This window comes from Ranitomeya variabilis, chromosome 1, assembly GCF_051348905.1.
Source record: "Ranitomeya variabilis isolate aRanVar5 chromosome 1, aRanVar5.hap1, whole genome shotgun sequence".
Lineage (NCBI taxonomy): Eukaryota > Metazoa > Chordata > Amphibia > Anura > Dendrobatidae > Ranitomeya > Ranitomeya variabilis.
The window spans coordinates 1,050,632,288-1,050,648,242 of NC_135232.1; the positions used below are offsets into that span (position 1 = coordinate 1,050,632,288).

General features: G+C 47.8%; 1 protein-coding gene across 5 annotated transcripts in view; it reads right to left on the reverse strand.

Annotated features, from left to right (window-relative positions):
- Positions 1–15,955, reverse strand: part of SPATA18 (spermatogenesis associated 18) — a 72,654-nt gene that overhangs the window by 25,885 nt on the left and 30,814 nt on the right. For 4 of the 5 annotated variants that reach the window (XM_077279778.1, XM_077279780.1, XM_077279779.1 and 1 more), the window contains exon 2: positions 3,523–3,628. In XM_077279778.1, the coding sequence (XP_077135893.1) occupies positions 3,523–3,628 (106 nt within the window). Of the gene's footprint in view, positions 1–3,522; positions 3,629–5,089; positions 5,109–15,955 lie in introns of those variants that run through there. The other variant, XM_077279781.1, reaches the window with a different exon arrangement.

Here is a 15,955-nt window from a genome sequence, read left to right on the forward strand (position 1 = left end):
CTCCATACTGTATAATGGCCCCACATGATGCTCCATACTGTATAATGACCCCACAGTATGCTCCATACTGTATATTGGCCGCACATGATGCTCCATACTGTAATGACCACACATGATACTTCGTACCATATAATGGCCGCACATAGCTACTCCTACACACGCGGCTGCGCTCCTTACACTTTGCACACACGGCTCCGCTCCATACACCTCATACACACACGGCTCTGCTCCGTACACCTCGTACACATTTAGCTCCGCTCCATACACCTCGTACACACATGCCTTTGCTCCACACACCTCGTACACACACGGCTCTGCTCCGTACACCTCGTACACATTTAGCTCCGCTCCATACACCTCGTACACACACGCCTTCGCTCCACACACCTCGTACACACGGCTCTGCTCCATACACCTCATACACACACGGCTCTGCTCCGTACACCTCGTACACATTTAGCTCCGCTCCACACACCTCGTACACACACGGCTCCGCTCCATACACCTTGTACACACACGGCTCCGCTCCATACACCTCGTACACATACGGCTCCGCTCCATACACCTCGTACACACACGGCTCTGCTCCATACACACTGTACACCTCCTGACCCCACACAAGGCATTACTTACCTTATCCTGCGGCTGCGGCACCGTCCATGTTGCAACTTGGCAACCAGCACAGGCAGCCGAGTCCTGCAAGCCACAGAGGTCCCGATCATGTGACCCCTGACTCCTCCCCTCCTGTGACCTCATCACAGGTCCTGTGCACAGAAAGCAAGCAGCCATACGGAAGGGTAAGGGCCCGGGGCATGGCTTAAACAAGGGGGCGTGTCGGTTGTAGTGATGGGCAGTCCGGCTCTTTTTGGTGATCCGGCTCTCGTGGCTCCGCTCACCAAAAAGAGCCGGCTCTTTCGGCTCGTGAACCGGCTCTTTGTGGTTCCTATTAGATCCCTATTGAATATATGTTCAGGCGTCCGAAACTCCGCCCACCTACCGCAAAAACTCCGCCCACTTCTTAGAGAGTCAATTAAATTGATGAATGGGCGGGGTTTTGCTCAGGTGGGCGGAGTTACGCCTCCCGAAGTCCAGGATTTTGCGCCCAGTGAGAGCCATTCAGGGATTTTAGTGGCTCTCACTGGTGTGCCGGCTCCCATCGTTCACAGCAGGGAGCCGGCTCTTTGTGTCGGCTCGTTCACGAACGACACATCACTAGTCGGTTGAATCTCCTGCTGTCTGCGGGCTCAAAACCGTGACAGTCGCGCACAATGAGGGACGGTTGGGAGCTATGAGTACCGGGTACCCCACGGCCCTGGCGGGCGACTTATAAGCAGCAGCGGAGGGAGCTAAAATGCCTGGCTAATCCTACATTGAATGAGTGGGGCTGAGCAGGGTGGTGGGTGGGATGGACACTCACAGCCTCCTCTGTTACTGGCCTCGGCTGCTGTGATTGCAGAGCGACGTATCAGTAGTCTGTGCAGTAGTCCAGACAGTGAATGCTGGAGGAGGAGCAGCTGCAGCTCCCTGGGAGAGGGCGACAACCCTGGTCTAATCAATGTGGCTTGCTATTTTTCCCCATTGGCTGCCTCACCAATAATTCCCATGCAATTGAGCCTCATTGGGTGCTGCAGCTTTGTAAAGCCTGACATTAAGCTAAGCCTGACACTGTATCATGTGCTTTATAATGAGACAGCAAATCACAATTGCTGTTATGTACTACACAATGTAAAATTACACTCGACTCCGCTCCATACACACACTGCTCCGCTCGGTACACCTCATACACACACGCGGCTCTGCTCAGTACACCTCGTACACACACACACGGCTCCACTCGGTACACCTCGTACACACACGTGGCTCCGCTCGGTACACCTCGTACACACGTATGGCTCCGCTGTATAGATCAGCTGACATGTGCCCGGTTCAGTGCGGGCTCAGCGCCGGAGCCGGCGGTGAACCGTGGTTTATTACCTTTGTTGTACTATTACGGAATAGGTAATAAAGGGGTTAAAGAACAGCAGCAGAATGGGGGGCATATACCAAGATAAGGGATATATATTACCAGGATGGGGGATATACTGTATATACTGTACTGTATATACTGTATACTATACTGTATATACCAAGATGAAGCCCAGTTTAAGGGACATATACCAGTGTGTGTATATAGATAGACTAGCTATTGAACCCGTTCTACACCCGGGTGCCGAGAATGTATATTGGTATATGGTCTCCATCCTTGTATATGCTGCTTCCATCCTGCGCCCTAATCTTGTCATGTGCTGCTACCATCTTGCTCCCCCATCCTGTCATGTGCAGCCCCCATCCTGCGCCCTAATCTCGTCATGTGCTGCTACCATCTTGCGCCCCCTTCCTGTGCCCTCATCCTGTTTAGTGCGCCTCCATCTTGTCATGTGCTGCTCCTATCCTGCGCCCCAATCCTGTCATGTGCTCCCATTCTGCGCCTCAATCCTGTCATGTGCTCCCATCCTGCGCCCCAATCCTGTCATGTGCTCCCATCCTGCGCCCCAATCCTGTCATGTGCTCCCATCCTGTGCCCTACTCTGTCATGTGCTGCTCCCATCCTGCGCCCCATCCTGTCATATGCTCCCATCCTGCGCTGCCATCCTGCGCCCTCATCCTGTTAAGTGCGCCTCCATCTTGTCATGTGCTACTCTTTTCCTGCGCCCCAATCCTGTCATGTGCTCCCATCCTGCGTTGCCATCCTGCGCCCTCATCCTGTTTAGTGCGCCTCCATCTTGTCATGTGCTACTCTCTTTCTGCGCCCCAATCCTGTCATGTGCTCCCATCCTGCGCCCCAATCCTGTCATGTGCTCCCATCCTGCATCCCAATCCGGTCATGTGCTCCCATCCTGCGCCCCAATCCTATCATGCTACTCCCATCTTGCGCCCCATTCTGTCATGTGCTGCTCCCATCCTGCGGCCCCATCCTGTCATGTGCTACCATCCTGCGTTGCCATCCTGTCATGTGTTGCTCCCATCCTGCGCCCCCATCCTGTCATGTGCTGCTCCATCCTGTCATGTGCTGCTCCCATCCTGCACTGTGTGGCCATTATACAGTATGGAGCATCATGTATGGCCATTATACAGTATGGAGCATCATGTGTGGCCATTATACAGTATGGAGCATCATGTATGGCCATTATACAGTATGGAGCATCATGTGTGGCCATTATACAGTATGGAGCATCATGTGTGGCCATTATACAGTATTGAGCATCATGTGTGGCCATATTTTTTGTTTATAATTATTGTTTATGAAACAGCATGATCAGCAATGCTAAATGGGTGTGGATGGGGCGTGGATATGGGTGTGACTAGTTGCGAAATGGATGTGGTCAGAGGCTTGGCTGAAAATTTGCCGTGGCACACTGCGCGCGCCGCAATCTTTATCCCTCTTTCCCTTCTTAAAAAGTCGGGTGGTATGGTAGATGCAGAACAGTAAATTATAAAGGCTGTGTCCATGTGATGAGAGCTTGCACCAATTTTGTTTCTTACCTTCTCTTGCTGTGACATTGAGGATGGTGAATAGTTGTCCCTGGATCTTTGAATTCAACTCCAGAAGCTCACAACAAATGTTCAGATTTTGATCACAAGAATTAATCTGTGAATGCAAAAAAAATATATATATTATAATCATGAAGCCAACAAGCACAATAGTGAACCTGCAGCGGAACAAGCTGCAAAATAAGCATTTAAAGGGAACCGGTCACCCCCCAGGCGTTTGTAACTAAAAGAGCCACCTTGTGCAGCAGTAATGCTGCATTCTGACAAGGTGGCTCTTTTAGTTCCTCGTCCTTCAGTAGTGTCCCCGGCGCCTGCGCTGTAAGTTCGAAGGGCAGCGCAACTGCGCATGCCCGAAAAAAAAAAACAGCACCGGGGACGCTACTGAAGGAAGAGGAGGCGGCGCCCGGCGCGCTGAGGCCATGATTGACGGTTGTGAGGCGTTTGGATTTGAGGGGAGAGACCTGCCCCCGGGACGATTTCACGGTATGAGGAACAAATTTCAAAAGCGATTATTGCAGCAGCGCAGGGCACCCGAACTAAAAGAGCCACCTTGTCAGAATGCAGCATTACTGCTGCACAAGGTTACAAATGCCTGGGGGGGCGTGACAGGTTCCTTTAATAAACTAGAAACTTCTAATATATTGCATACACACTGTTCCTGCGAGGGTGGACCTGTGCACGGAGCCTGAACAAGCAGATGCCCAAGGCCCCTCTAAAATGTAAACTGCTGCGGAGTATGTTGACGATATAGAAATAAAAAGGATTATTACTATACTTACAGATCGCTATCCTCTCCCGTTTCCAGTATTGCTCCGCTCCTCTTCTCGGTCACATGACCGCTCCTCCTCTTTGCCAGTTCACACTGGGACCGCAGTGTGAGGCAGTGCTACTCCCATCACTGTATCTCATTCTGAGCCCCATAGACTCATTGGTGAAAGTACCACCACCCCACACAGCAGTCCCTATGTGAGATAGGAGGAGGAGGAGCGCTCACGTGACCCAGAAGAGGACCAAAGCGGAGCTGGAAATTGGGGAAGATGTCCATCAGTAAGCATTATAATGCAAGTAGACTACATTACAGGCATATTTAGAAAGATAAAGGGAATACAATTTTTGTCCGGAGTGCTTCTTTAAGTGCTGGCATTTTTCTAAGTTTTGTAATTTTTTTCTACCACAGGCCAACAGACTCCATGCACTTATGAGGACTGGGTGTGAGATGCACAATGCTGTCTGTGAGCAGTGACCATCCCGGTCCATGTGTAGTACAGGTCCTGCGCAGTTATGGTGGTGATGTGTATTCTGTGTCTACTGTTCATTCTGTAGAGGTCTTACCAACCCGCCATGTTGGGCTAACATGTGTCGACCATAGCTGTTAAGTGACCACCTATCGGCGACACACGAGCTTATCAGCGTTTGTTTAATGACTTGCTTACATTTCTATGCACATAAAACAATTGTTAATACATCATAACATTGTCCTCGGCAGCACATCTCCTGTTTAAGCAGGACAATTGGCTGCCGAGAATAATGATTTCTAAGCTGGCTAAACAATCCTCACATCCAATCAATGTTCATCAGGTTCATGCCGGTGTGTTTAGACCCCTCACAGTTGGGAATGGGGTTGGGTTCCTCAATTATCCCCCCCTTCTAAAAGGAGCATAACTGTAGTTGTAACACCAGAGCGCCGGTACTAAGGTGGGACTTGCGGGATCACTGCTTGTTGAAAGAGTCCAAGTCCCATCATCTCCAGATCATTTTCTGGTGCCGGACTACCCCTTTGAATACTTTTCCTGCCCATGTTTACTCTTCTGCCTAATGTGGTTTTTGCTAGCTAGCTTTGCCAATGCATTATATTACATGACAACCATTTTCACTTGACAGATCATTAATATAATGGGGGAGGAAAGCGGCACTATCTTTGTGTAGTCACTGAACAATCATCAGATCAAAAGCAACCGCAGCGGCTGCAAGTCTGTTCATGTCAGCAAGTGTGAAACACACAGAATACACAGACTCCATTTACTATAAGCTCAATTTACTATAAGCTCTGCTTCCTTATAGGAAGAAATGTGAGCAGTGCACGGTTAAGCCGGCCATACTCAGGAGATGACTGTCGGTGAGAGCCGTTTCCCTTATCACCACCATAAGCATACACGCGCCGCTTGCAGGCAGGGTTTTTCTTCAATGGTAGGAGGTATAAGTTTCCGAAGAGACTAAAGGCCCAAGAATCCTTCATATCAATACTAAGCAATGCAATGACAATAGGCAATAGCTAACAATTCCTATGGCACAGATAGAGGGGCTTGTGTGCATGGCCGTATTATTGGGTTGGTCTTGGCTCCTGCTAATAAATGATCAAACGAAACTGCCTTGTCAAGTGACACCGTCAATTAAATCACTAACATGTGGTGGGATCGAGGATTATATATAATACAGTATGTACAGCTCTGGCAAAAATTAAGAGACCACTGCAAAATGTTCAGTTCAGATTTTTCTCTTTATAGGTATATTTTTGAGTAAAATGTAAATTGTTCTTTTATTCTATAAACTTCTGACATGTCTCCCAATTTCCAAGCAATAAATTTAGGATTTTTTTTTCTGACGTAGAAAAATGGTCAAAATAAAAAAAAAAACGGTGCTTTCAGACCTCAAATAATGCAAAGAAAACAAGTTCATAATCATTTAGAAACAACAATATTAATGTTTTAACTCAGGAAGAGTTCAGAAATCAATATTTTGTGGAATAACCAGGATTTTTAATCACAGTTTTCATGCGTCTTGGCATGCTTTCCACCAGTCTTTCACACTGCTTCTGGTGCAAAAATGTAAGCAGTTCTTCTTTGTTTGATGGCTTGTGACTATCCATCGTCCTCTTGATTACATTCCAGAGGTTTTCAGGTCTGGAGATTGGGCTGCCCATGACAGGGTTTTGATGTGGTGGTCTCTTAATTTTTGCCAGAGCTGTATATATACTCCAGGTCCAGATTGTGGGGTCAGAAATCTGTAGTTATTTTGGAATAAATTGTAGGTATCTAGGACTGTGTCCCTAAAGAACAAGGTGACCTCGGAAATGCATTCTACGTAGATTTCCAAATCACTTAAAGGGGATAAATGGCTTCTGAAAACTCCTGTCCCCCAGCTATCAGTTTGTGGTAGAGAAATAAAGTGAGTTGTGCTCACCCTCCCCGGGTCCAGAGCTGAATCTCCACCGTTGCTCCCAGTGACTGTTATTGTGTGCAGCGCCAAACATGGAGCTTAGCGGCTCAGCTGAGCTGCCGAGTTCAGTTATTGGCTGCAGCACTATCAATAGGATGTAAACGCTGCAGACAGTAACATACACGGGTAGCACAGAGGAGACAGCGCTGGACCAGGAGAGGGTGAGTAAGCTCAGGTCATTTTAGTAAAACAGATGTGGTGCAGGAGTTTTCCAAAACTGGAAACCTTTGTAGCTTGACTTTGCTTATTTTATCTTCACTTACAACAGAATATTCCGTAGCTGAATTCCCAAAGCTACAACCCTACAAACACCAGCATTTCCTGATGACTTAAGGCCATAAACACTGGACTAACATAACCAATCTCACTCCTATCGGTAGGATCTGCCAACAGTCTAAAGTTTAATGGGGGGGGGGGGCTCTCAACTCTCCCCCGACAGAGACATCGGATGAGAGAAAAATCCAGCATGTTTGATTTTCCAATGGCCAATCCTATTTGTCTCTAGGAAAAAAAAGCCACCGCCAGAAGACTGGCAGCAGTTTTTTGGTAGAGAACATAGGTGCACTTGACCGAGTGTTCTTGTGTATGGTGAACTCTGGAGAGAACTTTTGGCAAAACAATCATTTGGCTGATGGTTATTTATCTGATGTATTATTTCTATGGTTATGTCATTTTTATGTTACTATCTAACACGTCAGTAACCCAAATATCTGTCAACTGATACTTGCTTTCTTAAGGTGGCCATACGAATTACATAGCAGCCAGTTGAATATTCATTTGACTGACAACTTTCTCTCCTGGCTGCACCATACACATGCACATTTGACTTGTCAGAGCATGCATGAATTTTAAATGGGGAGAGCAGAATAAGTCGCTACCAGAGAGCTCTTGGGAGAGCCTTTCTCATGAAGAAACAAATGTATTAGGCACTGTAAATTGACAACTGGTATGCATTCCATGGTCAATAGGTTTGTTTTTTGCTACCTCATCTGAGAGCAGCATAATGTAGATAAAGAAACCCAGAATCCAAAGATGTATCACTTAGATTACTGGGTGCAGGAGTTATGACACAGTTCTTAGATGTAGCATGAAGCAGAGCTGAGAAAGCTGCCCCCTCCCCCACCAGGCTCTCAGGAGCCTATTATAGGAGGGGGTGTGACTAGACTAGTCGGCAATGATAATCTCCTAGTGATAAATCCTTCACAATTAGTAAACAGCAGCACTTTGACAAGTGACACATCTCTGAATTCTGTGTTTCAGCCTTTATCTCCTGCTGTCTTCAGATTACATAGGAAAACCTGCTGAAAGATTCCTTTTAATCTATTATGCATTGTGACTTTAATTGGATTACCCATTATTGGACAATGGGGAAAGCGGTTATAAAAAAATAATTGATACTAAGCCCCCATCGCTGAGTCACCCACCATCCTGCTGGGAACAACATCCGCCAGGGAGCGAAAGATCACTTATTCTATTCTGACAAAATGTAGACTCTGCAGCCGATCGGCGGCCGCTAATGGGTTGCACTACTTAGATGACGCCGGCGCAGGAGGCTGATTCCATGAGGATGACTGGCGAGGTAATGCTGATTATGGACTGAATACAACTCCGCATGTTTAAGTTTTGCAAAACATGTCACTACCATAGAACATTAAAGAAGCCCTCCCAACAATAATTGTGTCCCCTTCACCCTTCTACATATATAAGTGATGTAGTGTTGGTGAATTAAAATACTTACCAGTCACAGCCTTTGCCGGTTTCCAGCACCGTTCCACTTCTCCTCCAGATCGAGTGACTTCATATCAGACTAGCTGGATCACACTGAGGTTTATTTGTGGACCAGCGTCTTTTTGTAGGTCTATGGAGCTTCGTTCTGAAGCGATACAGGCTTATGTAACACCACTGGTTGTTACAGTGGCATTGCTTTCCTCACGAAGGGAGTGATGTCATGCTTTTAAGCGAGGAAGGATCCCTTTATCAGGTATCACAAACATACAACATGTTCTTACTCCAGGCCAGAAGGATGGGAGCTCTGATCCAGTTTGTGGGTGGCTCCCCTGTCATGATCTCTGCAGGCAGAGATCATAGCAAGCCTATAGAGGGACAAGCTCTCGGAAGATGGAACTATACTGACCATGAACTAAGCCTGCCGCGCAACTAGAAATAGCCAGGTAGCATTTCCTATTTATAGCTAGATGCCCAGCTCTGGCCTAAGACCTAAATAGCTAGCAGAGGGAAATATAAGACCTGGCTCACCTCTAGAGAAATATTCCAAAGAAGACAGTAGCCCCCCACATATAATGACGGTGAGTTCAGATGAAACAACAAACGCAGCAGGAAAATAGTCTTAGCAAATTTGAGGTCCGCTTACTAGATAGCAGAAGACAGATAGTATACTTTCATGGTCAGCAGAAAAATACTAACAAAACACCATCCAGAGATTACCTTAAACTCTGGCATTAACTCATAACGCCAGAGTAGCAATCCCTGATCGACGAGAGCTTTCCAGACACAGTAACAAAACTTCAGCTGCGAACTGGAACAAATAGGCAAAACAAAACATGGACAAAAGTCCAACTTATCAGTAGTTTGTCTAGAAGCAGGAACAAGCACTGAGAGGCATCAGATAACATTGTTGACCGGCAAGAAACCACCAGAGAAATGAGCTTAAATAGCGACACCCACTACTGATGGAATCAGGTGAAACAGGAAAGAGGATGACAAGTCCAATTCCACAAGCGGCCACCGGGGGAGCCCAGAATCCAAATTCACAACAGTACCCCCCCCTCAAGGAGGGGGCACCGAACCCTCACCAGATCCACCAGGGCGACCAGGATGAGCCCTATGGAAGGCACGAACAAGATCAGAAGCATGAACATCAGATGCATTGACCCAAGAATTATCCTCCTGGCCGTAACCCTTCCAGTTGACCAGATACTGGAGTTTCCGTCTGGAAACACGAGAGTCCAAAATTTTCTCCACAACGTACTCCAACTCACCCTCAACCAACACCGGAGCAGGAGGCTCAAGAGAAGGTACAACAGGTACCTCATACCTGCGCAATAACGACCGATGAAAAACGTTATGAATGGAAAAGGACGCAGGGAGGTCCAAACGGAAAGAAACAGGATTAAGAATCTCCAATATTCTATAAGGGCCGATGAACCGAGGTTTAAACTTAGGAGAAGAGACCCTCATAGGGACAAAACGAGAAGACAACCACACTAAATCTCCAACACAAAGCCGAGAACCAACACGACGATGACGGTTGGCAAAACGCTGAGTCTTCTCCTGTGACAACTTCAAATTGTCCATAACCTGCCCCCAGATGTGATGCAATCTCTCCACCACCGCATCCACTCCAGGACAATCCGAGGATTCCACCTGACCGGAGGAAAATCGAGGGTGAAACCCCGAATTACAGAAAAACGGGGACACCAAGGTGGAAGAACTGGCCCGATTATTGAGGGCGAACTCTGCCAATGGCAAAAAAGCAACCCAATCATCCTGGTCAGCAGAGACAAAACACCTCAGATATGTCTCAAGGGTCTGATTAGTCCGCTCGGTCTGGCCATTAGTCTGAGGGTGAAAAGCAGATGAAAAAGACAAATCTATGCCCATCCTAGCACAGAATGCCCGCCAAAATCTAGACACAAATTGGGTACCTCTGTCAGAAACAATATTCTCAGGAATACCGTGCAATCGGACAACATTCTGAAAAAACAGAGGAACCAACTCAGAAGAAGAAGGCAACTTGGGCAGAGGAACCAAATGGACCATTTTAGAGAAACGGTCACAGACCACCCAGATGACAGACATCTTCTGGGAAACAGGCAGATCTGAAATAAAATCCATCGAGATGTGTGTCCAAGGCCTCTTAGGAATAGGCAAGGGCAACAGCAGTCCGCTAGCCCGAGAACTACAAGACTTGGCCCGAGCACAAACGTCACATGACTGCACAAAGACTCGCACATCTCGTGACAGAGAAGGCCACCAGAAGGATCTTGCCACCAAATCCCTGGTACCAAAAATTCCGGGATGACCTGCCAATGCAGAAGAATGTACCTCAGAGATGACTCTGCTGGTCCAATCATCCGGAACAAACAGTCTATCAGGCGGACAACGATCCGGTCTATCCGCCTGAAACTCTAGCAAGGACCGCCGCAGATCAGGAGAAACGGCCGACAAAATTACTCCCTCCCTAAGGATACCTGTGGGTTCAGAATTACCAGGAGAGTCCGGGTCAAAACTCCTAGAAAGGGCATCTGCCTTAACATTCTTAGAACCCGGTAGGTATGACACCACAAAATTAAAGCGAGAAAAAAATAAAGACCAGCGCGCCTGTCTAGGATTCAGGCGTCTGGCAGTCTCAAGATAAATCAAATTTTTGTGGTCAGTCAATACCACCACCTGATGCCTAGCCCCCTCGAGCCAATGGCGCCACTCCTCAAACGCCCACTTCATGGCCAAAAGCTCCCGATTCCCAACATCATAATTCCGCTCTGCGGGCGAAAATTTGCGAGAAAAGAAGGCACAAGGCCTAATGACGGAGCAGTCGGAACCTTTCTGCGACAACACTGCCCCAGCTCCGATCTCCGAAGCGTCAACCTCAACCTGAAAAGGCAGATTCACATCAGGCTGACGCAACACAGGGGCAGAGGCAAAACGGCGCTTAAGCTCCTGAAAGGCCTCTACAGCATGAGGGGACCAATTAGCAACATCAGCGCCTTGTCTGGTCAAATCAGTCAGTGGTTTAACGACATCCGAAAAACCAGCAATAAATCGGCGGTAAAAGTTGGCAAAGCCCAAAAATCTCTGAAGACCCTTAAGAGAGGAGGGCTGAGTCCAGTCACAAATAGCTTGCACCTTGACGGGATCCATCTCAATGGAAGAGGGAGAAAAAATATACCCCAAAAAGGAAATTTTCTGGACCCCAAAAACGCACTTAGACCCCTTCACACATAAAGAATTAGACCGCAGAACCTGAAAAACTCTCCTGACCTGCTGGACATGAGAGTCCCAGTCATCAGAAAAAATCAGAATATCATCCAGATATATTATCATAAATTTATCCAGAAAATCGCGGAAAATATCATGCATAAAAGACTGGAAAACTGAAGGGGCATTAGAAAGACCAAAAGGCATGACCAAATACTCAAAGTGGCCCTCGGGCGTATTAAATGCGGTCTTCCACTCATCCCCCTGCCTGATCCGCACCAAATTATACGCCCCACGAAGATCAATTTTAGAGAACCACTTAGCACCCTCTATACGAGCAAACAAATCAGTAAGCAATGGCAATGGGTATTGATACTTAACAGTGATCTTATTCAGAAGCCGATAATCAATACATGGTCTCAAAGAGCCGTCTTTTTTTGAGACAAAGAAAAACCCAGCTCCCAAGGGAGAAGAAGATGGACGAATATGTCCCTTTTCCAAAGACTCCTTTATATATTCCCGCATAGCAGCATGTTCCGGCACAGACAAATTAAACAAACGACCCTTTGGATATTTACAACCCGGTATCAAATCTATGGCACAATCGCACTCACGGTGCGGAGGTAACGACCCAAGCTTGGGTTCGTCAAAGACGTCTTGATAATCAGAGAGGAACTCAGGGACTTCAGAGGGAATGGACGACGAAATAGAAACCAAAGGTACGTCCCCATGAATACCCTTACATCCCCAGCTCAACACAGACATAGCTCTCCAGTCCAAGACTGGGTTGTGAGACTGCAACCATGGCAATCCCAGTACCAAATCGTCATGTAAATTATACAGCACCAGGAAACGAATAATCTCCTGGTGATCCGGATTGATACGCATGGTTACTTGTGTCCAGTATTGTGGTTTATTATTAGCCAATGGGGTGGAGTCAATCCCCTTCAGAGGAATAAGAGTCTCCAAAGGCTCTAAATCAAAACCACAACGATTGGCAAAGGACCAATCCATAAGACTCAGAGCGGCGCCAGAGTCAATATAGGCGTCCGTGGCAATGGATGACAAAGAGCAAATCAGGGTTACAGACAAAATAAACTTAGACTGAATGGTGCCAATGGAAACAGACTTATCAAGCTTCTTTGTACGCCTAGAGCATGCCGATATAACATGAGTAGAATCCCCACAATAGAAACACAATCCATTCTTCCGTCTAAAATTCTGTCGCTCACTCCTGGACAGAATTCTATCACACTGCATACTTTCTGGCGTCTTTTCCATAGACACCGCCAGATGGTGCATCGGTTTGCGCTCCCGCAGACGCCTATCAATCTGAATAGCCATTGTCATGGACTCATTCAGACCTGCAGGCAAAGGGAACCCCACCATAACATCCTTAACGGCATCAGAGAGACCTTCTCTGAAAGTTGCCGCCAAGGCGCACTCATTCCACTGAGTAAGCACAGACCATTTACGGAATTTTTGGCAGAAAACTTCAGCTTCGTCTTGCCCCTGAGATAGTGCCATCAAAGTTTTTTCTGCCTGAAGTTCCAAATGAGGTTCCTCATAAAGCAAGCCCAAGGCCAGAAAAAACGCATCCACATTGCGTAACGCAGGATCCCCTGCTGGCAATGAGAAGGCCCAATCTTGAGGGTCACCCCTGAGCAAGGAAATCACAATCCTAACCTGCTGAGCAGGGTCTCCAGCTGAACGAGACTTCAGGGACAAATAAAGCTTACAATTATTTCGGAAATTCTGGAAGCTAGCTCTATTCCCTGTGAAGAACTCCGGCAAAGGAATTCTCGGCTCAGATACCGGAGCATGTACTACAAAATCTTGTAAATTTTGTACTTTCGTGATGAGATTATTCAAACCCGCAGTTACACTCTGGAGATCCATTATTGTCAGGTGCACACAGAGCATACAGAGATTAGGAGGAGAGAGAGAAAAAAGACTGCAGCAAGGCAGACTGGAGGAAAAAAAAAAAAAAAATTCCAGCAGACTTCTTATAACTCTCCTTTCTCAACCTGGGTCTTTAACACTTTAAGGGGCCGGTCAAACTGTCATGATCTCTGCAGGCAGAGATCATAGCAAGCCTATAGAGGGACAAGCTCTCGGAAGATGGAACTATACTGACCATGAACTAAGCCTGCCGCGCAACTAGAAATAGCCAGGTAGCATTTCCTATTTATAGCTAGATGCCCAGCTCTGGCCTAAGACCTAAATAGCTAGCAGAGGGAAATATAAGACCTGGCTCACCTCTAGAGAAATATTCCAAAGAAGACAGTAGCCCCCCACATATAATGACGGTGAGTTCAGATGAAACAACAAACGCAGCAGGAAAATAGTCTTAGCAAATTTGAGGTCCGCTTACTAGATAGCAGAAGACAGATAGTATACTTTCATGGTCAGCAGAAAAATACTAACAAAACACCATCCAGAGATTACCTTAAACTCTGGCATTAACTCATAACGCCAGAGTAGCAATCCCTGATCGACGAGAGCTTTCCAGACACAGTAACAAAACTTCAGCTGCGAACTGGAACAAATAGGCAAAACAAAACATGGACAAAAGTCCAACTTATCAGTAGTTTGTCTAGAAGCAGGAACAAGCACTGAGAGGCATCAGATAACATTGTTGACCGGCAAGAAACCACCAGAGAAATGAGCTTAAATAGCGACACCCACTACTGATGGAATCAGGTGAAACAGGAAAGAGGATGACAAGTCCAATTCCACAAGCGGCCACCGGGGGAGCCCAGAATCCAAATTCACAACACTCCCCTATATATTCTGGCTGGAGGGAAAGCAGAGTCAGTCAGTCTGTGAGAGTCTGAGAGAGGAAAGAGTGGGGTCGTGCAGCCACATGAGGTGCTGCAGCTCCTGGAAAGGAGAGAGAGAGAGAGAGAAAAGGACGGAACAAGCTGTAGAAAGCGTGAAGGAGGAAAAGGAGCAAAGGAGAGTGAAGAGCTGGAGAGAGAAGCTGCGACTGAGCTTTCTCCACGCTGAGCGCAGACACCGCTAGCCGGAAGACCAAGGTTGTGGGGGTAACTTCATGCCCTACGGCAGAAACCGGCGGACGGCTGGACTTCAAGTCACCTGTCCACCATTAACACCCGAGGACACAGTAGCAGATAGAGCCCGGGTCGTGATAGAGATCCTGTAAAAAGGCTCGAGTTACCTGTCGTACAGGTAGTGTCCTACCAACCTGGGGGACAGATTTGCTTCCAAGCCAGACCATACCAGTACCTGTGATCCGGTACCCTGGACTGTGGCTGCCTGAACTCCAGTAAAGAGGTAAAGAGACTGCAGCCCTGTATCCTCCGTTTCTTTCTACACCACCTACCACCTGTCCCTACTACACCGGGAGCCCTGGGGACCCAGCTTCACCTGTGGGAAGCCATAGCATCCCTGCTGCCATAACATCACCCCAGAGGACCCCTTTAAGCAGCGTCGGTCATCCCTGACCGAATGCCACAGATGGCGTCACAAACATTTAACAAACCCCTTTATAGACTTTCCCTTTAACATGGGCGCCCAGGGCCACAGACCGGCTCACTGCTGCTGTGACATCCCTTTAAGTACCGGACCCGGTACCGAGTACCCCACGGCCCTGGCGGGCGTTTCACTTACATAGGTGTAAGTAGCACCGCCTCATACAACTGTCCCTGTCTGACTCGGCAAAGATGAGGAGGAGTGATCCAGAAGGAGACTGCAGTAAATCTATAAACTGGTGAGGATGTCGATCGGAACAAATTTTAATGCACTTATAGTTAGTGTTGAGCGATACCTTCCAATATCGGGAAATATCGTATCGGACCGATACCCCAAAAATATCGGGTATCGCCGATTCCGATACCGGAAACCAATGCAAGTCAATGGGACACAAATATCGGAATTAAAATAAACCCTTTCTTTCCTTGCACATCCAGTTCGGGAGGGGGGGAAGAGTGTGGGTGGTGCGTGGGCGGAGACTGTATGTGTCTGTGTGTGCAGGCGGTGTCTGTGCGGGCCTCCCAGGGGTCTGTACGGGCCTCTCGGGGGTCTGTGAAGGCCTGCCGTGGCCTGTACGGGCCTCTCAGGGGTCTGTGCGGGCCTGCCGGGGGTCTGCACGGGCCTCTCAGGGGTCTGTGCGGGCCTGTAGGGGCCTCTCGGGTGTCTGTGCGGGCCTGCTGGGGCCTGTACGGGCCTCTCGGGAGGTCTGTGCGGGCCTGCCGGGGGTCTGTACGGGCCTCTCGGGGGTCTTTAGGTCTGTGTGCAGGCATCGTCC